We start from the raw sequence: 25,792 nt of genomic DNA, 5'->3' as shown, positions 1-25,792 counted from the left end.
CACTGGGACATGTAAGAAAGCGGGTCTGGGTCTTGGCAGACGCCACCGATGGGCTGGCAAAGAGAAGTCCCCTTCTGAAGCCAGGCAGCTGTGTTTACCAAAGGCACTGCTTGCTTTGCTCCCTTGCTCGCAGCAGTAGCGTAGGACTGTTTGCAAGGAGACAAACCGTGCTCTGATGTTTTGGCTCCAGGCTGTAGTGTGAGAAGGGAGGGTGGGGCATGAAGGGATAGCAAATGTAGGAGAACTCGGTGAGGATGACTTAAGGGGAGGAAGGGACCCAACAGAACTTACCAGGCTGAAGATCAGCGGCGTAGGCCGAAGGTCTAACACAAAGCTGATCACTCTATTGATGCAGGAACACGTTGCGGGTTGGCAGTTTTCTGCAGTCATTAATCTGGTAAGAGTTGCTGTTGAAACACCTCATGCGGCAACATCAGCTTTTATTGCATTTGTTGAAAGTTTCTATAGCACTAAATTTTCAACTCCAAGCTTTGAGGGAGAGGGGCTGTGTCTGCAGTGCAAAACTGACCGCCCCTATAGTAATCGATGTAGATAACTCCTTACCGCTAATAAATCTAGCTCAGATACAGAGCTTGCATATCCCCAGAATGCTGTTCCTTTTTCTCGCTGAAGGCACAAAGAGCTGCCTAGACAAGCATAAGGCAGTTCTGCTTGTTCACAGGGCAGCCCATTGAGTTTCCTTTAAATATATGGCTGGGAAAACCTTTGTGATGCTGAAAGCGCAAACGTGGAGCCCAGCAGTGGAATGTGGGCCTGAACGCGCTTCACTTCTGCAGCAGGTCCTTTCCGTAGCAAAGGAACTTCACTGCCGTTCCTGTGGTGGAAGGCGAGAGGGATAATGCTGGTGGCTGGGGTTCTTTTGTAACCGGTTTGGCACAGCAGAATAAAAAATGCTGAGCAAGTCCAAGAATGGTCTCCACAAGCTACTCAGTGGGCTAAGGTGCCTTAATGCCTAGGGTTCCTAGATTCCAAAGAATCTAAACGTTCTTGTTTAAGGTGTCTGGTTGACTTGGATGATGCATTTGAGTGTTACCAGAGGGAATAAAGCTGTTCAGTTGCTCTTTAGAATCAAAACTCATTGCCAATATTCTGTTTCCTTCCTGAAAGGCCCTGGAGTTGCTGGTTACCTTACTGCAGGGACGACATCATCTGTAATGCCCAACGTACCACCCCCGGTAGACAACGAAGTGGGAGATGTCAGCTAAGGACTGGAAATTCTTGTGAACGAGACAGAAAGGCAGACTGGCCAGTGATGAGGAACAGCGCTTTCCTCCAACACATTGAAGTGAACTTACTGCCTTTCCAGGTGTTTAATGACAGTGTTATTCCTTTTTCTATGACTGCTTTTTTTTTTTTTTTTTTTTTAGGGAAAAAGTCAGTGATTCTAACTATCACACTGTAACACAAGAAAGCACTCTGTGGATCAGCTGAAATGGGTACACAAGAATTTTTTTTTTCTTGTTGTACGTAAGCACATTTTGTTCCTTTATATTTGTTTACAAGACTGTGAATCAAACTTTCCTAGTTTTTATATTTTATGGATTAGCATGACTGGAGTTGAGCTACAGTCTAGAAGAATTGGGCTAAAATCACTTTGACCTCACCGACCCCCCCAAAGGGCATCCCTTCTTTTCCCAGTCCGATGTGATCGCTCCCACCCATTGAACACGACTCGCAAAGGGTTTGTCCCTGCACCAGTTCACTGATGTCCTTAATCATTAACATTATCTTCTTCCTGAGATCAAACAGCATTAGACATTTGTATGTATAACTGGCTTGACCAAATTGACAAAGCTTCAGCAAAAAAACCTTAAAGTTGACATGTTATGTAAGAAATTAGTGTAATTGTGAAATGTTCTATACATTATCCAGTATATAAAATCTTTCTATATTGAGTGTACATTATACAGATCATTCATATGTACATAAAATTTTAAAATAAAGGGAATTAAGAGCCTTGTTAATGAGATAAAGGTGGTGTTCTTATGTAGCTGTTCTTTGAAGGTGTGGGAAACAAGGGTGGTCAGAGATGTTAATTTGAGTGTGGCTAAGTGGGGTTCCTGGGCCTTCTCCCCTGGGAAAAGCACGGTGCGCAGGTTTTGACAGCCTGGAGCAGAACTCCTAAGCCACAGGTAGTGGCGCAGTGCAGGCCGTTTTGTATTTGAAATGCACCTCAGCCACTGACTTGCTGACACTCTCAACTTCCTACGAAACATTCTTGGCAGGAAGCAAAAGGAAACATAAAATATAAACAATGATTACTGCTTTCTCAAAGAGATTATAAGCTTGTTCTTAGGTATAATGAATTGACATGAGCTAAGAAATTTATTGCAGAAAGCTTCCAGTTCTAGGTACTGCACCGCCCTGACTGCCTTCAGCAGCCTTCGCTGAACACCTCTCAGGCCAACGCTCGGCTGTAGGCTCAAGGACAGAACTGGCTGCAGTCTCATCCTGAAGACTGAGCCAAACCGGGCCTCTTCTCTCCAAGCTCCAACCCTGTGCTGGGGAGGTTGGTTTGGTCATGCGAAAAGTATCCTTAAGTTAATTGTTGATCAGCCCTGTTGTGGTGGGTTCAGCCTGGCTGAATGCCAAGCTGCTCTATCACTCCTCCTCCTCAGCTGGACAGGGGAGAGGAAATAAAACGAAAGGCTGGTGCGTTGAGATGAGGACAGTTTAATGAAAGCAGAAGCAAAGACTGAGTGGGGAAAAGCAAAAGGAAAAAGAAAAGATTTTTACTCTCTACTCCCCAGCAGCAGTGATGTCCAGCCCCCTCCTGGGCAGCAGGGCCGCAGCAAGCACAGTGGTTGCTCCGGAGGACCAATGCTGCAAAAACAACTGCCTCCCCCTCCTCCTCCTTTCTCCTAGCTTTTATTACTGAGCAGCTGTCATACGGTATGGAATATGTGGTCCTGGCACGAGCCAGCCTTGATGCTGTGCGAGTGCTGCTCAGCAGCAGCTGCCAAACCACTGCTGTGTCCTCGACACCCTTCCCGCTAGCAATACAAAGCACAGCGCTACGAGGGCTGCTGTGGGGAAAATTAACTTCATCTCAGCCAGCCCCAATGCATCTGTGAAGTTGAAAAGCACCTGGCCTACCTTTATAGGAAGTAGAACTACCCAGGGCGCAGTATGCTGTGGTCTGCCTGGCTCTGTTACTGTACGAACAAGTTCTCCTGTAAGTCACTTGAGTTGAAGAGGACTGGTAAAGAAGCAGAGCTGGGGCCCTCTGACCTTTGCGAACTTCAGGAAGGTGTATTGGGCCTGAATGGCAGGGCCTGTTTGGGCAGCGGAGGTGGCCATGAACTGCCCTGTGCCAGTCACTGCTCCTCGGAGGGGAAGGTGCCACCCATGCTTAGACATAAGAAAGGGTGGGAGCAGCTGGGGCCAGGAGAGAGGGGGAGGCGTGCGAGGATGCGAAAAGGAGACGCAAAAGGAAAGATGTGAGGGAAGACAAAAGGGGCACCTATACGGAAAAATGGGAGGGGATGTGTTAGGAGAAACAGAGGAGTAAGAAGCAAGGAGTAGCAGATAAACTGCTAGGTGCTGACCCCAGCCTCACTTGAGGGGAGGCGGGGGAAGGACAGAGCGTAGCTTTAGTGAAGAGGAGGGCAGCTGAGAGCAGGAACTGGGGAGGAGAGGGTGGGACTGAGGCTGAGCTTTGGAAAGGGACAAGAAAGGCATTACCCCAAGTGTTTAATTGTCATTGAATCAATAATTAAAAGTTTATCCTAGCTTGCAATACACTATAATTGGGTGAAACTCCTGAGTCAAAACTTCTTTGCCTACAATAAAAGATTAAAGAGGGCTTTGGCTCAGAGCAAATAAAGCACTTTAGGCCTGTTAGAAAATACATTTTATTTAGTGTGATAAAGAACCCAGACAAATTCTGGTATTTATGTGGCATTCTGCAAATTTTTAAGAGCAAGCCTCTGGTTATTAAATGTAATAATTACAAGTAAAGAGTGAAAGAATATGTATTGCTTCAAGCTAGAATCAAGTTTTTTATTCATCCAATTTTACCTTACCACTATTGCACAGAACAAAGTCTTCCCTAAATCTTCCATCCATTTGCGATGGCTTTATGCTGACAGTTAGATTTTTGCTGTTAGCTGCTTTGACTGATCGAGCAGTTCCCACCTTGCAATTGTTGAGAGATGAACTTCATCGGGCCCATCTGCCAGGCGCAAGGTCCGTATATAAGCAAACCTGTGTCGGAAGAGCTGAATTAGGGGTAGATTCCTAATCCTGCCACAGCAGCGAGCCGGTCTGACGGCAGGATTCCCAGCACTGTTTGTGCTGTAGCCATCCTTTTAACAATAACCGCTTTGAAAAGAGCTATCACACAGGAGATGATACCGCAGCAAAATCGTCCTGGCAGGATTGAGATGCGTGGGCTGGAAATGCAGAAGGGTTGCGTCTCCCCCAAGGCCATAAGGGATAAGACTGAGCTTTAGAAAGCCATCCTCTGTGCTGCTGATAAGAACTATTTTAGGTCCAGTGCCAGCTTTTTTTCTTTTTCTTTTTCTTTTTTTTTTTTTTTTTTTTTTTTGGTAAGGGTAAAGAAATGCTATTGCATTGGAATTAACTTATAAAAGCACATGTTTTAACTTCTATAGCTTAAAGGCATATGGACCGTTATTTCAGGCTATCTGAGGTGAAACGGCATGCACTGGCTGTTACAAAATTATCTTAAAAGGAATGCTTCGAATCTACAGACGAGTCTCCCTTACTCACATAGAAGCCAAAGGAAAATCCTGGGAAACTCCAGCTCCGCCACACACTTGGATAGCATAGTCAATCACTTTAAGCACAGCTCGAGGGACAACCACTTTGGTCATGGCTACCTGTAGTTAGAAAAGACCTCACATTACCAGGAAGAGTTTCATAAGCAACTGAAGATGTTTATCTAATGGTTCTAGTGAAGATTGGTATCTCTCAGTACATTCCTTCCTCTTTAGATTGGATGAGAGCTCTGCTGTTCCTGTTCCCTGGGTAAGGTAAGGTGAAACTGTTTCCAGGAGAGACGGTCACCCAAAACTCCCTCATCGTGTGGAGGCAAATGAGCAATACTTGAACTTCTTTAATTTTTAAACACTTTATCAGGTTGATCTCAAAAGTTTTTAACTGAGAACACTTTCCAATCTCCTGACAATCAAAAGCACAGCTTAAGGCCATCAATTTTCAACATATAGTTATGCTCTGTGATTAGAAGGATAACTTTTAGCAATATGTTTTAGCTTGTATTTCAACCAGTTGATCACACAGGTGTTGCATCCCTAAGTCCTAGCCTAAGGCTGGCAAAGAAAAATGTACCTCTTTCCTTGCTTTTCTGTTGCCCAACGTGTCGATCTTGCTGGCTGTTTTTAGCGTAAGCAGTCGAGCCTGTTCGATGCTAAGGCGGCATTCAGCGATCCAGTGGGCAACGACTTCCTGCGGAAACCAAAGCCAACAAGCAGAAAGTCAGTTAATGCCTCCTGGTGTGGCTGGGCCAACCTGCCCGAAGGAAGGCGCCCCTGTCCCTCAGCATCTGCGTCTTCAGTCATTTAGTGACACCCTTGTGCAAATTAAAGCTAGTTTGATGCATGTCATCTGAGGGAAAAAAGAAAGAAAACACTTGGCTGACAGAAATACTGAAGATAGAACAGTTCTTTCCCTGGCAGGAAAGAGGATACAGGGGAAAAATTCCTGATTCTGGCACACTCATTTCCTGGTCAGTCCCCCTGCCTGCTAGCCATTTTCCTGAAGCCCTTCAAAGCCTGCTTTTTACTCCCTGCTTTCCTTCACCCTGCTACCAGGGCTCACAGCCATCTCTCTCTGTAACACACCCCAGTATACAAAAATTGGGGGGTGAAAGACGAATCGGTTCTGTTTTGCTTAAACTACTGGTGGCGGTGTGTTACACACCCAGGCAAACAGCTGCAGGGTGGTGCCTGCTGCATCTGTCTGTTCACATATTGATGACAAATTACTGCCTCCCTTGATCCAAAGGAAGTTCCTGTCTTGGCAGCCCTTCCCTGCTCCTCTTGGCAGCCAACACACCACAGTAGAAAAAAAATGTTCACGCAATGTTTGTCAGTGCAAAAGCTGTTGGGAGCCTGAGCCAGCCTCGGGCACACGCTCCTGCCGGGAGCGCGGCTGTTGTAGCCTTGGGAGCCGCAGGAGGCACGAGCAAATGTGCAGCACTCGCTTCAGTGCAAAGTCTGGGGGGCTCGGCTTAGCTGACGCCGGCAAAGGCGGTCTGAACCCGGGTGGAGGTGTTCAGACACGCTCCTCCGCCAGCAACTCCCAGGGCTGTAACTAACTGCCACGTGGGCGGTGGTGCCAGTCAGCCTGTTACCCAAGGCAGCCAACAGCCTCACCTCTTCCTTTGCTATCCCGGAGCTGTGAAGAACCTACGCTGGCCATATAGCTGGCCTCCAGGTCTTGCCTGTGGCTTCATCAAACATCGGTTTCACCATAACGAGCTTCTCAGAAATAGAGTGCGCCTCATCCAACTCTTTTTATTAACGTCATGAATGGACGTTTGGCAATGACATGACTGGAAAATGGATACGTAAGATTATTCCCCCTGGATCTGTACAAACAACTTTCTATAACCTGTGCCAGACACTAATTCAGTTTCCTCCTTCCATTGCCTTTACTTGTTTTTTCCAATAAAGTCATCCTATCTGTTGGATAAGGCTGAGGAACGCTTGAAATGTGATAGGCCAACTACTAAATGCTGATAGTTCCTATAAAAAGCAGGCTGTCATCTTTTCATTATTCTAGCAAGCTCTCTTATGAAACAGTATTTCAATTCCAGAGCAAGACAAGACCAAAAATCCCACTATGGCCTTGGTTTGGTCTGTACTTTCATAAGTAAGTACAAATAATCGATCAGAGAAGTAAAATTTTTAGTCAAATTTAGACCCTTGAGTGTCTCCGGTAATCACGAACAGAGATGCCTGGGTGACAAATTTGATACACAAAAATAGTGAATTCAGATTGCAACTACAGAAAGCTCAGCTGTATGCCTGAAAAAATACCTGTCCAAATTGATCAGTGAAAGAAGAGAAAAAAACCATGGTGACAAAACCTGTATTCAAATCCAGCAAAGGATATCCAATTCATTGCAAGGGGAAAAAAATCTCATAGGTTACAGTGAAAAATGGGAGCCCTGCAAGGGGATTTTTTCCTTTGCCACCTGAAGCATTACGAATAGGAATTCAAGGTTAGGGCACTTCTATTGCAGTGTCCGTTATCAGAATCACAAAGTTCTGTGTGGGCAAAACAAAGGGTGATGTCTGGAGCACGCGAATTGAGACAAAGAGGGAAGATGCTTACGTGGTGATACAGTTTCTTCCCAAAAGTCTCTCTCTGTGCGGCACGCTGGCACATTATCTGTAAAGCGGTTTCAGCTGCGCCAAGGGACCTCATGCAGTGATGAATACGGCCTGGCCCAAGCCGACCTTGAGCGATCTCAAACCCCCTGCCCTCACCTGGTTGGAGAGAAAAACAGGCACATGTAGACTCCTTGATTCCCGCTTGAAATGATCCATGGCTCTGAGCAGAAGTGGCCTCATAGCACCAGAGCTAGAAGCAAGCTTCTTAAAAGTTTATTTTGCAGAACTATTTCTTGTTTACTCCAACTAGATCTATATTGACATACTGTTAATAATACAGCACAAAGTACACTCTAAGATGGTTTCTGAGAGGGTTTGATTTACTTGATTTAAATGTTGTTACTCTTTCTTACATTGAAAAATACATCTATGAGATTTGGTATGAGAATCTGGGGGAAGAGTTTGAGGTTTCCAGGTCCTAGGGCTACTCAAGAGAGAAAGCTCTTTCAGGGAAATAAAAATAGCAGAGAGGAAATACTGTAAACCCTGATTTCTTCTAAGTGAGAGAAGCAGAGCAAAGTTCTCCATGCAGAAGATAGCAGTGCTGGCCTGCTCATTCTTTCTTTTTTTTTTTTTTTTCAGTTCTGCTAAGTCCACAGGCTTGGACGGCCACGGACTACAGCAGAACGCTCTTTTTGAAAGAGTCTGTAAAGTCTGTTTTGGGGAAAGAATGCCACTGACTGACAGTGTCTGTTCTACTTCAGGGCAGTGATTTTTGCATGACAGCTACAGCTGCCCTGCTTCCTTCAATCACCTTTCTGCTCTGAAAAAGTTACATTCAAGCAGCAGGTAGGCTGCTAAAGGAGTGTGTTTGACATGTGTTTGACATGTCTCTGACATGTCTCTGACATGTGTTTGACAGCCTGGCTCAACTGACCCTAACTGTTTACTTATGGTGATTCATAAAATAAACCACCATTTCATAAAAGTTGGTTCATTGGTGTATGTATTAAAAAGGAATTAATACTGAAACTCACCCAGTATTATATTGGAGACAGGTACTCGCACATCATTAAAGTGTATCTCAAAATGTCCTCCATGGATCTCATCTACAAAGATAGAGAAAACACAACAGCAGGGTAAAACGAAGGAGGATAAAAATACAGGCCTTCAATTCCTCACCCTTCTTCTATATATGCATTTTACTGATTTATTTCATATGCAATATTTATTAGTATTACTGCAACTCCTGAGATCGCTAAAAATTAATACACATATAGCTTATAAATATTATCATCTACCCAGGTAGCCAAACACTGAGAGGGGTCTTATCAGCTTCAGCCCTGGAGTGTCCATGGGAACAATGATCATACTGTGCTGCTCGTACCTGATCAAGACAAAATGCACAAGTTACGATTAACTTTGAGCCTTCCTTCTGTCCCCTCCCTCCACTTCTTTCATTTTCTATCCTTAATTTAGCACTCGCATACAGCCAATGTTGAGATTTACCTACACCGATTACAGCCCTCCTGCCTGCATGCGGTGCGGCGTGCATGCTTCAACACTCCTTGAATCACCAGTCAACAAGTAAAAATGTGCTACCGAAAACCCACTACTTCTGTCACATCTGTCCAAGTACTTCTGTATCAGCCAGTCTGTTCCCAGCCCCCCGCCCCCACATTTCTGTTTTGTTCTCAAAACATGTTTATCATCATTATCATCTTGGCATGCCCATAGTTTAGGAAAAGAGTCCCCATGTTTGAATTCCTTCAGAATATTTAAGGTCAGTTAGTAGTCATGCAGAACTGGAGGTGACATCGCAGGCCCCTGAATTCAGTCTCCAGCTCTAGCGTGTGCGGTATCACATAATCCCCTCCATGAACTTCTGTTCGGCTCTGAAGAGCTCAACAGATGCCACTGTCTGTGCAGCCGTTGCACAAACCATCCCGTATGCTGGAAGCAAGTTACTGTTTACTTCTCAGTGGAACCGAGCCAAATCTAAAAACTTAAGATAATCAGTGGAATCTGGGCTAAAATCCAACTTAGAGATATAAATGTTCCAATTCTTTTGTATCTTAAGCTCTGTGATTTTAATAGAATCAGTCACAAAACATTTTATTCATCACTCACGTAAGTTTTTGTAAACGGCAATTACAGTTTGGTACTAAGAGCTGAACAACATATTTATTTTAAACAAGAAGAGGGAATTATTATATTTACACATACAGGAATGGAATGAGTAGGTCTGATTAAAGATGTGCGATGCTCTGCTCACACAACTTCACAAAACAAACATCCTGTGTTTCAAACTTAACTTTCTATCCCTACAGAAAACTTTGTGAGAAGCTTAGTAGATAACTTCAGGTCTGTGACGTGCCACTTGTACTCATTCTGTTCAGGGAAGCTCTGAAAAGCTTTGTTTTTATTACCACTTAAGCAAGCAATTCTTACTCTTGTTAATCGTTTTATATACTACACTTATGAAATAAATTGTAAGCCAGAGATAGTTGTTGGTTGAACAACTGATGCTGATGAAAACTAATGTGACCAAGATAAAGTTAGTGAAGCCCAAAAAATGTCCCGATCCAATTCATCACACAGCTGCAGGAACACTAGAGCAAGTGCAACGGAGCGGGGGAAGCACGCGGATGCAAGCTGGTGACAGTGAAAAGGTTGGGAGGCTTCAGTCATCAGCGGCTGACAGCAAAACAGGAGCTTGGTCAGCAACATTTTTCTCTAAACAGACACATGCACAGGTTTAAAACTCCCCCGTCATTCACAAGCACATCCAACTGATCAAGGCAATTAAAGGTATTTCACTTAACAAAATTGTTTGCAAGCAGTGACTCCTCCAGGAAACAAGTTTTAGGTAACTCTTTGGATCTCCCAGGAATCCTTACCTGGATGCTGAGGAGGTTTTGGTTTTGCCCATTACAATTGCAACTTTGCAATTTGGGTTCCCAGCACCTTAAAAAAGTCACAAACACAAAAATAGTTTTCAATATAAAAATCTCAATGTAGAATTAAATGAAGTTTCATACCAATAAATCTTACTCCCTTCCTTTCGTGATACAGGAGCAAAAGCATGCAGTCTACTTCTGTGTTTACACTCTGAGTAATCAGACCGAAGCAAAATACATCTTATTGCTTAACATGTAAAAGGGAGTTGACTTGTGGGGAGGGAAACAATGAAAAGCCAAACATCCAAACCCTCCAGGATCCAGCTCCATTATCTATTTCTGTGAAGAGGGAACAAGAAGGTACTTGAAATGGAATCTCATTACTTCTGTCTCCACTACAGCTAAGCAAATACAAAAGCACCCCTCAAGGTGAGATGCTGCCATTTCAAAAGTAAAGCTTCTTAAAACTGTAAAGACTGGAGGATCTACGTGGGAATGAAATGCCAACCACGTTATAATCGAATTACACAAATAAGGATATCAAAGGGTTAGCATGGTGACTTCGCTACTACTCCGGCGTAACTTCCCTGGAATGAAGGTTTTTTTGCCCCTTTCTGCAAATTATTTTAGTTTGCACTTCAAAGAAAGATCAGAGTGAAAATCGTTACCCAAAAATGATCTGCTAGCATTTCAAGCCATTGATAACATTATTTGACACAAGTCGTTGTAGCATAAAGCTGGCATTTTAACGTACAAGTCCTACAGAAGATTCTACCATTAATTAAAATGGCATCTTATTTCTAAGAGCCTTAATCCTCACTATCTTTTTCTTTAAAGGTTTCTCAGTACCAAAGCGTGCTCGCATTCCTTTCAAAGTCTCAGACAGACAACGAAGCTAGGGAAACGGAGGCAGGATTATACCTGATGTATGTAACAATCAGTAAATTTTTTTATTGCTACCTCAATGCAGACGACAAGCTTCGCAGAGATTTAATTCAAGATTTGATCTGTACCAACTCGGTTTGTTTGAGGTCAGAAACAAAGATGACTTCTTAACTTCCCCGGCAGCTGTTACCACAAGGTTTGGGAGCCTCTGGTCTAGACAATACAACCACCTGGCTTTGAGCTGAGCCGCTTCCTCCTCAGAACAGCCCCTGTGATGGCCGGAAAGTGGGGGAGAGATTTAGCTCATTCTGATCAACACTGCCTGTTTCGAGGGCCAGACTGCTGGCTGGTCACTTTCTACTTTTGCAACATGCTATTCATCCATTTTTTTCAAAGTGGGGTTATGCTTGTGGCCCATGAGCTCTACAATGCGAAGGAGCTAAAATACCTGAGTGAAAAGCTGGGGTGGGAGGGAATGAATCAGCTTGGTAAAAAAAAAAAAAAAAAAAAAAAAAAAAAAAAAAAAAACCAAAAAACAGTTAGCTCATTTGGGCAACTGCAGCAAGTGCGTGACCAACCCCAAAATAACACATATGCTTTGCAATGTACTATTCTGCAAAGAGAAATGCTACACTCTTAAGGGGTATTTGACTCTTCTCCTTTTCCACAGAAGGTAAAGAATTGCACAAGTGGTATTTTCTAGACCACACTTATCTTGAAGTGAGGTTTACAACAAAAGATATTTTGACTTTCTGGAATCTCTTCAAAAACTGTTTTGTAAACACCCTCAAGTCACATCCCTGCTTCAAAAAAAGGCAAATTTCACCATGTTGTATGAAAAAAATCAGAAGACGCTTTCATGTTGAACTTAGTGAGGAGTTCGCTGAGAGCTAGACATCTGGTTAGACGCTCTAAGTCCTAAGTACAAGTTTCTGGAAGGCAAATGAATACCTCTGTTCCATATGTGCAGTTCCTCATCTGAACACAGCAAAGGAAGGCAGATTCCTGGCCTTTCCACTCCTTAGAGTCTGAAGTTCTGAATACCCAAAACAAATTTTATGCAACTTTGACCCATAAACACCAGAAAGAAGTTCTGGTCTAATGCAGGACTCTGAAAGACTCCAGTGCTTTGGAAGAAATACAGATTGCTGGGATGGAATAAATCTCTCATTTGTAAATGACATTTTTACATTACTTACAGAATTCAAAGAAGCTGCTGGTAAAAGGGGGAAAGAGTCAGAGATGCCTGTCATTTTGGCAGGAGTTAGAAGTAGTTTTGCAAGAAACTCACAATTGAAAAAATAGAAATAGTAAAGAACTTGGAAGGTCAGTTTTAAGCATATTTCCATATCGATAAGCTTTTTCACAAGCTTTTTCATATATATGTCTGCACAACCCATCCAAAACTTTTAAACCACAATGCCGCTACATAGGGAAACACTGTAAGTTTAACTCTTCCTGGCACTCACATAGGCAAAGACAGTGATATTTTAAAATGTGCTTAGAGGGTTGATCACCATCCTATCAGAAGCCTAATCTTTGCTATCAGAGGTGTAACATGCTTAAAATTACTGATCTTCACACCGTCAACTTATACAGGTTCTCTCTGGTGAAGAGTACTAAATGTGGTACAGACATGGACAGTACAACCTTTACTTAAGGAAGCTGCCATATAACCTGGTTTCAGAAGCCAATAGCACTTAATTCTTGCAATCTAGTTATCTATTTTTTAGTGTCCATGGATGGAATAGCATCTTTTTATTTTTCTTCTACAGCACCTGCCTGGCTTGCAGTTTCTGTAGAAATAACATCAAACATATAGATTACGAGTCTGACTGGTAACATTCAAGTCCCTGAGAACTCTCCCACAGGGTGCAGGACTATCTGCTTACACTTTGGTTGAGAATTTACTACTTGCTTTCACATCTTTTCCCTATCATCTTCCTGGTTTTGTTCAATATCACATACTGAAAGAGCAACCTCCCCCATCTTACAAAAAGCAAACTCATCTTTCTATTGTATCCCCTAAAAAGTTACTTAAAAGGGGGATATAAGGATCCCTTAAAACCTTACAGAGGCAGCCATCACAAGCACAGTAGTGTCCCGAGGAAAGAATATAGTGATGCCGTACAGGTAACTCTGCCCCAGACAGAATACCTCCTCTTTCATTCCTTCTCAAATTTCAAATGCGTGATTTCATAAAAGCCTCTTAATTATATTTATATATATATATATATAAAAAAAAATATATATATATATAAAAAAAAAAAAACAAAACCACCAAACACATTTGGACTTTCAGGAATAAAACAACCAACAACACAGTGAAATAGTAAGAGAGTCTTGACCTTCCAAAGAACACTCACATTCTGGCTGGAACAGGGAGGAACATAGGAAATGTACGTCTTCAACATAAGAAGAGTTTCTAGGGAAGTAGGATTTTTATTTTTTTTTTTTTTAAACTGGCAAGTTAAAATGAAAGTGCAACTGACTTCCAGATGAGGGTGTGGTGCGAAGACAAAATGCAGTGTGTCAGACCAATTCAGATCATTCCACTGAAGCACATCTCAACTGCAGTACCTGCTACCAGTCTGCTGACAAAAGAAGGTTAGTTTTGTTTTAATGTTTACTGCTCTGTATATTAAGTGTGATATACTTATCTACATAGATAAGAGCTAGGATTTACTCTTAGTTAAGCTGGCTTTCTGTACAGAGAGATATAATTTCACTAAGGCACATGCTCATTTCCAGTCTTAAAATTAGATTTGTACAGTAGAAGAACAGAATACCGCTTAATTCATTAAAGAAAAAAAATCTGTCTGTTTAAACTGGGGATATTAACTTCGTTCAACACGGGGATATTAACTTCATTCATACAATCCCATGTCAAGTTTAAACACACAGAAACACTGAACTTGTATCTAAACGGGAGGCTGGTATAATTCTGCAAGAAAACAGGCAAAGCTGCCTATTAATATATCTATCAATATACCTCCTAGAAAACAGTATTTGAATAAACAGCTGAGGTTCTGAGCTGTTTGGGTACTTGTGAGCAGTATTTTATGTGATAAGATTCCTTTCTGTCATAACATCCTGAGAAGTCTCCGGCTGTAAAAGGCAGCGTACCCGCGGCAATTTGATTCTGTAAGAAATTCCACATGGGCATAAGGCGGCTCGCTGCGTGGGACGGAGACTAAACTAAGCCTGTTCTGCTGCTCATCAGCACCTGACTCCCGTGGGACTCCGCTGCTTTATGTAATGGGCATGGATATGTGCACCGGAGAAACAACATTAACAGGAATGACAAATACGAACGGGCATGTTAGCCAAAACATAACCATGGTTTTAAGGGAGAAATATCAACCGTTGCATTTCAGATAACTTTGTTTCCGTCAAGAACTCAGGTCAGCCAAAAGCATATCCGACAGCAGAGCATGTTCCTTGTCGCAGCCAAACTGCTGTGTGATAAGCAGACTTCTTGAAGTTTGCACGGAAATGTTTATTGTTTTGCTTCCAAGCAAATTTGCCAGTGATCCAATTTGAATAAGCATTCCCAGATGGGTTCTGTAATAAGTGTTTTAGACCACAACCAAATCTTTTCAGTTTAACTTTTAATTTTCTTCTAATCTTGGCTAAGTGGATTAAACTCTCCCTGCAGCAGTTTCTTTTCTATTAAAAAAAAAAAAATGCTACATTTGCTGCTGATGTCTGAACCTCTCCTCAAAGTACTAGAAAGCTGCAAAAGATTACCCCTGCTGAAAAATCCTGCTAACACAGCTTGTTAGGCATAGAATAAACATCCCTTGCCAAACTAATAAATAGAATTACTGTATTTTTCCATTCTGCACACCTCATTTAGGCAACAGTTAATGATAGATTACAAGACTTGAAATAAGAGTAATCATTGTTTAAAGTTTAATGGGAAGTGTTTTGAAATGTTAACAAAGTAATCCAACAAAGTCATTATGGATGAAGCCAAACCAAATAGTTAATTTCTAACTAACACACTTTTTAAAAAATTTAGATAGCAGATTCACATTAAAAAAAATAATCAAGCAAAATCAGAAATTACTCATTTCTTTCTATTTAATTGGTCTGCATCCCTGAATATGAGATCAATCAGTAACTTATTTTTCCTGGTCAATAGGATACATTAAAAAAAAATTTAAGAGATACTGTTTATAATAAAGGTCTGGCAATCCTTCATTTAAACCCTTGTCTAAAAACCAGAAATGGTATTTGGAGTTTTTTCAAGCTTGAAAAAGCTCTGAGGCAGAATATCAGATAAGAATTTGCTTTCAGTAACATTGGCCTCAAACTCTGAAACACTGCAGATGATGAGAAAGGGGGATGTGTTTTTCATTCTCAACTACCTTTTGCTACTGCTGTTAAGAAATCTTAATCCCATTTATTTCAAGAAAACAGGGCACTGCAGGATGGTAGTTTACAACAGAAAGAATTTCAGCAAATTAGAACATAATTACAGAAAAAGAAGAAAATACTGTAGGACACGACTTGCTTAAGATACAGTCTGAAGATAGGAACACTCAAACTTGAACCCTAAGCTGGCAGTGAAAATACAGCCTTAGTGTTTATGGGGTAAATCTGTCATGAGGTAGCTCTTGAGAAAACAGCTGAGGTTCTGAGCTGTTTGGGTACTTGTGGGCAGAATTGTACGTGATAAGATTCCTTCCTGTCATAACATCCTGAGAAGTCTCCAGCTGTAAGATGCAGCGTACCCACAGCAATCTGATTCTGTAAGAAATTCCACGGAGGCATGGCTCGCTGTGTGGGATGGAGACTAAACTGAGCCTGTTCCACTGCTGCTCAGCAACTGACTCCGCTGCCGTGCTTCATGTAATGGGCGCGCGTATGTGTGCCTGAGAAACAAACAAGCACGCTCTCCCTATATTATACTCACATCCCAAACTTGCCAAAATTTATGACAGTAGGCACAGAATACTACTGCTTGCCTCTCAGCTTTAATCTGTTAGTATTCCTTACCCACTCTATTGTAATAGCATTTACAGCCTTCAGCTGGTACTCCTGTGCTTTGCAGAGGCTGTAGAGAGGAAGGTGTAATTTCAGCCCTATAAAGGTACAGACGAATTTATTTTGCAATGGAATATTGTCAAACATAACTGAGTCAGAGCAGTTTAAGCAATGATGGTTCCTCAACTGAAATGTGGAAACCAGTGAGGTCCACTCCAAGCATCTTGCAATCTCAAACGCCGAGGTTAATGAAAGCATTTCAATTGAATTCCTTTTACTTTGCATTGCATACATGGATGTAGTCAGTTACCCCATTTCTTGTGAGAATTTGAGACGGTCTGTTCTGCCTCCATCACTGTCTGTCTCTACTTTGATTATTTACAAATGTATTCTCAATATTCAACTTCTTTAAACCTGAGATGTATAAGCAACCCTAAGCAAGGGTTTTAGGTTTCAACAGAAATTTTAAAATTTAAAACCAGTATTATTTCTTTGGTATTCCCTTCTCCCCCCTTTTTTGTGTCTTGTAGCTTTGCCATGGACTGGGATATGAATAACTCAACTGATTACTGGATTGAGGACGAGGATGATGATCTCAACTCTGTTATAGATTACAATATGTATGAGCTTCTCTGTGAAAAAAGTGATGTGAGAAATTTCAGGAAATTATTCCTTCCTGTGTTCTATGCATTGACTTTCACTGTTGGAGTCGCTGGAAATTCATTAGTGGTCGCAATTTATGCCTATTGCAAGAAACCGAAGACTAAGACAGATGTGTACATCATGCATCTAGCCATTGCTGATTTGCTCTTGCTCTTTACACTCCCTTTTTGGGCTGCAAGTGCAGTGCAGGGATGGGAACTTGGAAACTCAATGTGCAAGCTCACTTCTTCTCTGTACACCATGAATTTCAGCTCTAGTATGCTGTTCCTGGCCTGTATCAGTGTGGACAGATACAGGGCCACTTCTGAATCCCAGGGTCCTAGAAGATTTGGTAAACGCTGCAGTGTTACCTGCATCTGTGTCTGGCTGTTGGCTGTTTTTCTCAGTATCCCTGAAATGATATTTAATCAAGTCAAGAAACACAATGACAGCAATGAATGCCTTCCTGTATTTCCAATGAACATGGAAACACTCTTAAAAGCAATCATTGAAATCCTGGAAATTATCCTGGAATTTCTGCTTCCTTTCCTAGTAATGCTGATCTGCTATTCAGCTACTGCTCGAGCAATCTTTAGATCTGCAAATGCTAAAAAATCTAGACCTTTCATGGTTCTGCTGGCAGTAGTGGCTACTTTCATTATTACCCAGCTACCTTACAACATTGTTAAGTTCTGGCGAGCCATAGATACCATCTACGTGTTGATTACTGACTGTGATGCAAGTAAAACCATAGATGTCGCACTCCAGGTCACCAAGAGCATAGCTTTGTTTCACACCTGCCTGAACCCTCTTCTCTATGCCTTTCTCGGTGCCTCTTTTAAAATGCATATTATGAAAATTGCAAAAAATTATGGATACTGGAGAAGACAACAACAGAACGGAAGACCTGAAGAAATTTCTGTGAATTATGAAGACCATACTGAAGAAACAATTAGTTTCACTATATAGACTCTCCATTACTTTCATTACCGTATATAACCAAGGGAATTATTTACTAATTCTGGGGGTATTGTTTCAGCAGCTGTTTGTCTGCAAGTGAACTTTCAGATTAATTTCTGAACCTGCAGACTAGCCAAGACACTACAGTGCAGTTCAAAGTGGAACACGTTGATCAAAATTAAGCATCGGGCAAGAACTAAATACTGAAATTCCTAGAAATAACTAGAGATATTTGTTTAAAAAAAAACCAAAACAAAACAAAGCCACAGCAAAATCTGAACACCTAAAAAACCCCCAACATTTAAATTTAAAAGAGTTACAGTACTAGGCACTTAAATAGCTGTGTAATGGACAATCTGTACATGTCTAAACATATAATTAAAACAGAAAAAGAAGCCATCAGCAATAAAACAGCAGTATGGGAACTTTTGTTCCAAAAGTTAATAATCTTGTGTTTCTCCAACTATTTTGTAAAACTTTAGAACATATGCCTAATAAGGCAGTTCCATTTTTTTCCTCAGCTATGATTCCATAGATATGCTTGCAGCTTGAAATGAGGTATCACTTCATGGCTGAGAATTGGGGGGGGGGGGGGGAGGAAGCCATGCTCTATGCATTTCCACATGTGTGTAGCAACAACACCACCCTCCACAAAAAACAGTAACTCATTCTCTGTAACTACCAAAAATGACTTTTCACCTCTCCTTTTCTGCTCACCCTAAACTTCAACAAGCCCAGTGCCCTATGGGAGGCACATTCTAGATCTCTGTAAATGTCACGTCAAATGCAAATGCCAAAGTAGTGCAGTCAAAGCATTAGCAGACATGTAAGAAAAAGTTAAGTTAATCTTCAGATACAGGGCCTGGGATTTCTAGTCAGAATTTGTAAAACGAATCAAACACTGCAGTAACTGTATCTGCTAAAATATATGGAGATACAATAAAATCAAAGAATAAAAAATATGCACTGGCTGTCATTTATTCATATCTTCGTGTTTGTTTTGTTTTAGTAGGTATGGACATCCCTCATCAATAGGCATTTATCAACCAGCAAAGGCTAGAGGCCTTGCTTGATGAATGAGAGAGGTTCTGACTCCATGTGGAGCTCATGGTTGGTGGGATTTACAGTTTGTCCACAGAGAGGTACCAAAGCTGGCCCCTGCCACAGTGCTGGCGAGGATTCCAGGAAAACAGCAGTTTTCCACAACTCTCTGGAAGCATTTCAAATATATTGACATATTAGCTTTCAGAATGAAAAAAGTGGTATTACAGCATACTGTCCCTGCCTTCAAACATCCCATGGGCTCTGACAAAATGCCTGATCTATGGCTTATGAAAGCCAACAAGAATCTCTCATTTTCAGACACTGCTCCTAGTTACATAATTATGGACTGGAAGAAAAAGCTCAAAAATGACAGACAAGAAACAACAGTAGCATAAACAAGACACAAGCCTCTTCTCTCTGGATGACAAAAGCTTACAAAATTTCTGCCTAGTATGAGAAATACTAGGGCGTGAACGGGTAAGTCAGCAGTGCTTGACAGATGGTCTACACATACACCATAAATCTGACATGTTTAAGCCATACTGGATTTACTGTAGATGCACAAAGCACCCATGCAGAGCATGGTAAGAAGTTCCAGTTCTTCCACGAAGCAACTGACTCCCTGCGTGCATGATTTATGATTTATCTTCACAAATACAGAGTGGTTGCACCCAGAGTGACATTCTGACCAGGCTGTCAGGCTTCTGGAATTCCCAAACATCCGAGGCCCTAATCAACAACTCAGAGTAAAAAGGCGGGGGGGAACAAACCCAAACCAAAAACCAAACCAAAAAAACCCTCCCAAAAAAACCAACCAGGCAGAAAAGGAGACTCTGACTAAGGCAGAGCTGCATATATGTGTTTCTCAAACTTGCTGAAATTTCAGCACCTTTTGTGCATCTGTCTTTATGCAAATCTCACTGTCCGCATTATTTTTTATCAGAAATAAGACAAACCAAACCATGCTTACTTGCTTATGTTTACTCTCCTTTTTATAATTCACATAACTAATTTTATGAATAATATTTTGTGTGTATGACCTCCTACAAACTTCCCCATTCCTTCCTTAGGAACTGCAACGCACAGTTGGGAGACGCTGACCCAGAGCAAAGGCAGTAGCCAGCAGTTAAGCGACACTCTCAGGCCAAGAGACAAGATACCATGCCTCTTTTTACCACCAGTTTTGCAGTACTAGAAAAGAGAGTGAGCCCTATCTTCTGGTGAGTCTAGGTATTGCACAAGCATGTATCAGTATGTTGCTGCCACGCTCAAAGGTACATAAATGAAACATTCCAGTTTCACTCCAGTTAGCAGCTCAGTTTATGTAGTTGGCTTCCAAACTCCCAGGGAATGATGATTTTCCAGTTGTTGTCATATATCTTTCAGTAAAAAGGTAATGGCACTATAATATCAAGGACATTTACCACTTACAGTCTAATCCATTCATTTTTCTGGGAAGTACAGTATAAAAAAAATACCTGTAAGAGTCAGTCCAACAGCGTCACAGGCTAGTATAAAAAGCAGCCAAATTTTACTGTAACTACACAATATACTCAAACCTCACACACAAGCTGCAAAAGACAGCTTCATAAAAACAAAGTTTAAAGGCTACAGCCATAAATATCTAAGTTACCTGATGGAAAGAAGTAACGTTTAAAGAACAATAGTTGCATTCATTCTGTGAACGAAATTCAGAGGTTCCAAAAAGGGCCCAAAACCCCAAACTGGATCAAGTCTTGGACTTTTCTTCATAGAACAAAAGCTCAATTCAGCTCTCTCCATTGTTTTACATTCTATTGCCTTTACCCAAGAAGAGATAATTCTCCATCTCAGAAATGGAGCACAAATATTTTTGTTTTACCAGTTCTTGGAAAGAATTTTAGACTTAGCCATTCTTGTTTAGGGTTTCTGTACTCACCACTGCTCCACCACTTCTTGCCATTGATCACATAACTGTTCCCATCTCACTCAATGCTGCATTGCATATTGGTGGCATCACTTGAAGCGACATCGGGTTCTGTGTTAAAGAAAAAAACCAAAACAAGCCACTGGATTAAATACACAGGTAGTACTACCACCACAAATATAGGGCTCTAGATACACTGTATTGACAGTAACACTGTTTTGCTCCCAGCAGAAAAGCTGTTTTCAGAACCTTGCTCTGCTGGTGGTCAAAGGCTTTCTATTTTCTAGCAACCTGTTATTCATAGCCAGTTTAAACTTAGTTCTTCTTGGGCTCAGACTACTCTTTATAGTCAACAGCCTTCTTCCTTCCCTGATGTTTTTAAATCCTTCCCCCTTCCAATGTACTTAGAGATAACAGTCATATCTCTCCTCAGCCCTTTTTCCCCTAGGGTCTTCTCAAGTGAAAATAAAAGATTTAAACTACTTTTGTGATTGTTTATCAAATAGGTTACACAAAGCAGTTGCCAGCAAAAATGTCATCAATTATTGTTTGGAACAGGAAAGATTCTTCCTCTCTCCTTTCACCCTTAACTTCTTTTATAGACCGTCTTCTTTAAAGCAAAAGCATCTTTTTCCTCTTGGCGAACACAGTGAAACAGAATTTGCAAAGTAAGGGTCCAGCTCTGCAAGACTGAGTTCTCTCAACTCCTGCTGACACAGAAACATCAAGATTTTGACATCACATTTTCAAAAGTTACTTTCCTAAATCAACAGCCAGGCTTTCCACAGATGCTGAATGCTACAAGCTTTCAAGAGCAAAAATTAATATAATGCTGAGCTACAGACATAAAGCAAGTGCATCGTATGTTTTGCAAGTTATCTTCAGGCTATGTCTTAAAACCTCTACCTATGACATACTGCAAAACTACACAACTTTAATCACAATAATCATACTTGTACCTACATGTATGTTTCTAGAGAACCCCAAAGCACATTATAAAAAAGGGTAAGTTCTATTGTAAATCTGTTTGGTACAACAAAAGTTATTTTACTAGTACTAAAAATAAATTAAAAATATATGGAAAGAAAATACTAGTTATTGTAACCATGAAGAATGGTAACTATCAGGGAAGGGCAGCAAAGATGCTTCACTTTACATTCACACCTCATACATAATTTCATATTGAAACACATTCACAGATACAGTGGAAATTTCTGTATTAATTCATTAGCACAAACAACTTGTAGTTGTGTACTTTTTGCATATGCCACGTCAAATTTCTGCCAATTGTCTCTGACTTTCTTCTGGAGAAAAATTTACCTGTCATGCAGAAGCAAGAACTAATCTTCCCTTCTAGGAGAGGCTCCAGCCATTCTTTCTTTTGCTCTTCAGTCCCATACATGTGCAGGACCTCTATGTTTCCAGTGTCTGTAAGAAATCAGCAGTCATGTTTACTTCTTGAGACACACAACTTGTAAGGTGTCAGATGCCCAACTTTTCAATGCTCTCAGTGCTGTAGTTATGGGACAGGGTTGCTAACCTGGTGCATGACAGTTGAAAACCTCAGGAGCAAAGAAGCATTTCCCTGTCTCTTCAGCTATTAGCGCATAGTCAAGCTGGCTGAGACCACTGACATCTGGGAGAAAAAGGTTCCACAGACCTTCTGCTTTGGCCATTTCCTGTTGAAAGCATCAACAGAGAAAAACATTAGCAATACATCTGGCTTGCTTCCCATTTTCTTCCTTTCTGCCTAACATACTGTCTGATACATCTGATGCCTTTTCTCAATAGCTATTTTCAACAGGTACAGTGTTTGACCTAAAGTTCAGACATACCCCTCACAGAACTTAGGTTTGTTTTTCTTCTCTCCCATTCATATCTCTCACCTCCTTTTGTACGCTGCTTTCTTCCTTTCCTTACACTGTTCCTCGCACTGTTTCTTTCCATGCAGAGTAACTTCTCCAGCAGCATACACCAAACTTTCTTATCCTCCATGTCAGTGCCTGTTTCTTTTACTGCTAGAGTGCTCAAGAATATTTATTACATACCTTTAGTCTCTCAAGCAGTGGTGGTTTCTTCCATTTCTCCTCAGTATTTCCGTGTCCAGCATAGTATTTTATTATTTCCTTAGAGAAAAAATTAAAAATATGCACGTTTAAATTAAGAGCACATGTAACATACACAAGTAGAATATGCTGTCTTTTCCAGACCTACACCCCAAGAAATCAATAAAAAAAATTCGACACAGGTTTTTATTATATAGTTGGTTGCATTATAAAATTAAAAATATAATGCAAAATCAAACTGCAATCTATTCATTATGCAAGACTTCAAATGTGTCATGGAGATGACCCCCATCAGTACCTTATTTCATATAGGAAAATGGTTTGGGGTGGTTTAAAGTATGTATGTGATGTGGTGGAAGGTCAGTGTTTTCTGATGATACAAGTAACCGTTACCAACAATACGTATAAGAGGCATAAGCCCAAAGGTAAAACCACAAATAAAAGCCAGATGTACTGACACTTAAGAGCCTGGTTTCCCATCACAAACTTCAGATACATAAGCCAGTTAATCTTTTTTTTTAAGTGAGAAAAAACATAAAGAATACGTTTTTTCCCTGTCAAGGTAATTCCTTAACAGATTATGTAAACAGTCATTCCGAGCATCAGTGATTAGTACTAAGCAAAACTGTGTATTCAGTAATCCTAGTATTTTCACAAGTATGTTTTAGTGAGGCTCAGCACTTCAAAGCTGGCCCAGAACTAGTTTTAGAATGAATAAAAGTAGTGCCCTCTTCTGAAAAAAGCACACAATAAAACAAATTCCGAAGTAGAATTTACAAGTCCTGATTCACAATCCCTGTTATCAGAAGTAACTTACAAGTACAATGCTACTCATCCGCAAAACTTGCACGGCTATTTGTGGTTCATTTGTTTTTAAAGCAAGTACATTAATTATTGCAAGGCTTCCTAGGACAATCCATGACTGGTTACAGACAGACTTTTAAGAAACTTTGCATATCAAGACTTTCTGCTCTCAACCTCTCCTTGTGATAGGCAGATGCATTAATCCTTTAAATTAATATGTCCCCTGCACTTCTGCCTGACTGCAAAGAAGGAAAGGAAAAAAAAAAAAAAAAAAAAAAGCTGAAAAACCCAATTCTGCTACAAAAGTCATTTGTGCTTTCATAAGGTTAAAAGTTCACCCGACTTTCTAAGTGGAAAATCTCCAATCTCCCTAGGCCAAGAAGTAAAATGTTTCATCTTATTTTCCCTTCCACTAATTAGGGACTTCTGTGGATATTTCACTATCTATCTGATTTAAAACCTTCACTGGTATTAGATATACTCAGGAATGAGGCTACGTTGACGCATTATGGAAACATATTTTTTGTCATAAAAGTCATACCTTAAAAAAAAAGGCAAGAAACAGAAACATTCGACTTTGTATGGTTAAAAACAGCAGTTCCCATTCTTTAACTAAGCATCTTTGCATTTAGTACGTAAGAGTTCTAGAGTTTTGTTAGTGTTAAAAGTATTTTGGCAAATACCTTTAAAAAGTATCTCTTTTTAAAAAGAGTACTTCTTAAACTTTATAAAGTTTAAAAAGAAACTCATAGCTTTCATTAACAATGCATACAACATTTTAATTCTGAAAAACAATTAATGCAGACTGTAATGATTTCTGTTAATATTTTGCAATGTCACAAATATTACTGCATGAAAATAAGGCTGTTTTAAAAAAAGATAAAAAATATAGGAGGGCATGACTTCTATACATAGCTTTACATTTTTATAACTCTACTCATAAAGTGCTCATTTATAAATAGGTTTACTAAAAGCTTTTACCTTCTCAGCTGGATATATGTGCTGCTTCATGAACTGCTTGACCTTCAGCAGAATTTCTTGGCCTTTTCTACTTTGATGGAACAACTCTCCAGAAATGCTGTGATGTGTGCTGCTGAAAGATGACCTAAAGAAGAACACTGAATGCAATAACAAGTAATAATATAAGCTGCCTTATACAGGCATGTAAGTAAGTGTGGATGTAAAAGCTTTGCCTTGCCTTTGACCAGTAGTTTAGACCACTCTTACCTTTTTGAGAGCTCTAACCCTCTCTCTGCCAAAGGCTTCACAATCTTAGCAAATTCGTGACTATTCTCTGCAGAAGCATTTCCAATGAGATATCTAGCATATACACCCTAAAACCAAAAGAAAGGCATATATGGTATAATTATGCACTTAAAATTGTCACTTTTTTTAGATTGGTGATTTCTTCAACTTCAATGCACATATTCTTAATAGGAAAAAAATAACACCCAGACAGATTTTACTGGGATATGTTAATATTGGTTTTGGTCCATTTCTGATATAATGGAGATGCTTGGCACACAAGAGAAGAACAACATAGCCCAGCTAAACTAAACTAAATGAAAATCACAAAAATTAGTAGAGGGAGAAAAAAAAAAGAATAAGAAAAAAGACTACGTCTGCACATGATACTGCAAGCAAGCCCAGCCTGTCCCTTAAGCCAATTGACAACAGTATATACATATGATTATTATCCACAACTACATTAACTACCCACATATATACTCTTATTCCAAATTAATACCAAGTAGCTTATCCCACATTCATGCTGCAACTCATAAAAATACAATTATGCCTTACAATAGCTGAATATTTAATTAAACAGTTACTTCTGTTAATAATGCATCAATGAAACTTATTTTCTCCTATAATCACATCTCAGGATTGGCTTCCTATGCTCATAATAGGCTGAGTTCACAACACACCCTTTTTCATCCATAGGTGGCACCAACAGGATCTTACTTATCTATCCTGCTATCTACTTTCATGAGAGCTGCAAAAACTTAGGAAGATCTTTGTTTCTCTCTAATGCAGGATTTAAATTAACCAGAGAGTCCAAAAAGGTAATGAAAAAATTGCCTGCATACAATAAGAACACCAATAAGAAAAAAATCCACATATCCACATTTTCTTCTTTTTTTAGCCTACTTTCCTAAGAAGTTAGCTATACCTAACGCAATGTACTTTATGTAGCAAAAAATCTATTCTAGAGAGTTATCAGTCATAAGCATCTAAGATATGCCTTCT

General features: G+C 40.4%; 3 protein-coding genes across 7 annotated transcripts in view; 2 read left to right on the top strand and 1 right to left on the bottom strand.

The window, feature by feature from the left end:
• Positions 1–2,835, top strand: part of DNAJC13 (DnaJ heat shock protein family (Hsp40) member C13) — a 56,787-nt gene extending 53,952 nt beyond the window's left edge. For 4 of the 5 annotated variants that reach the window (XM_082311998.1, XM_082311997.1, XM_082311995.1 and 1 more), the window contains one exon: positions 1,129–1,963. In XM_082311998.1, the coding sequence (XP_082168124.1) occupies positions 1,129–1,226 (98 nt within the window). In that variant the 3' untranslated portion in view covers positions 1,227–1,963. Of the gene's footprint in view, positions 1–1,128; positions 1,964–2,366 lie in introns of those variants that run through there. The other variant, XR_014228176.1, reaches the window with a different exon arrangement.
• A 1,034-nt stretch (positions 2,836–3,869) lies between these two features.
• Positions 3,870–25,792, bottom strand: part of ACAD11 (acyl-CoA dehydrogenase family member 11) — a 29,537-nt gene continuing 7,614 nt past the window's right edge. The window contains 14 exon segments of the mRNA XM_082305467.1: positions 3,870–4,227; positions 4,756–4,865; positions 5,335–5,451; positions 7,345–7,499; positions 8,381–8,452; positions 8,645–8,730; positions 10,244–10,310; positions 20,685–20,730; positions 20,734–20,783; positions 21,993–22,100; positions 22,213–22,351; positions 22,721–22,798; positions 24,524–24,647; positions 24,770–24,876. Of these exon segments, the coding sequence (XP_082161593.1) occupies positions 4,113–4,227; positions 4,756–4,865; positions 5,335–5,451; positions 7,345–7,499; positions 8,381–8,452; positions 8,645–8,730; positions 10,244–10,310; positions 20,685–20,730; positions 20,734–20,783; positions 21,993–22,100; positions 22,213–22,351; positions 22,721–22,798; positions 24,524–24,647; positions 24,770–24,876 (1,374 nt within the window). The 3' untranslated portion in view covers positions 3,870–4,112.
• ACKR4 (atypical chemokine receptor 4) lies at positions 16,651–17,899 on the top strand. Its single transcript, XM_082305478.1, has one exon. It carries the CDS (start codon positions 16,658–16,660, stop codon positions 17,729–17,731), a length of 1,074 nt encoding a protein of 357 aa, XP_082161604.1. The 5' UTR covers positions 16,651–16,657; the 3' UTR covers positions 17,732–17,899.

Source organism: Platalea leucorodia (genome assembly GCF_965183815.1).
Source record: "Platalea leucorodia genome assembly, chromosome: 1".
NCBI lineage: Eukaryota > Metazoa > Chordata > Aves > Pelecaniformes > Threskiornithidae > Platalea > Platalea leucorodia.
This window is presented reverse-complemented; position numbering and strand designations above follow the sequence as displayed.

Coding starts and splice junctions, on each gene's coding strand:
- ACKR4 (XM_082305478.1), top strand. CDS start 16,658: ATGGACTGGGATATGAATAACTCAACTGATTACTGGATTGAGGACGAG.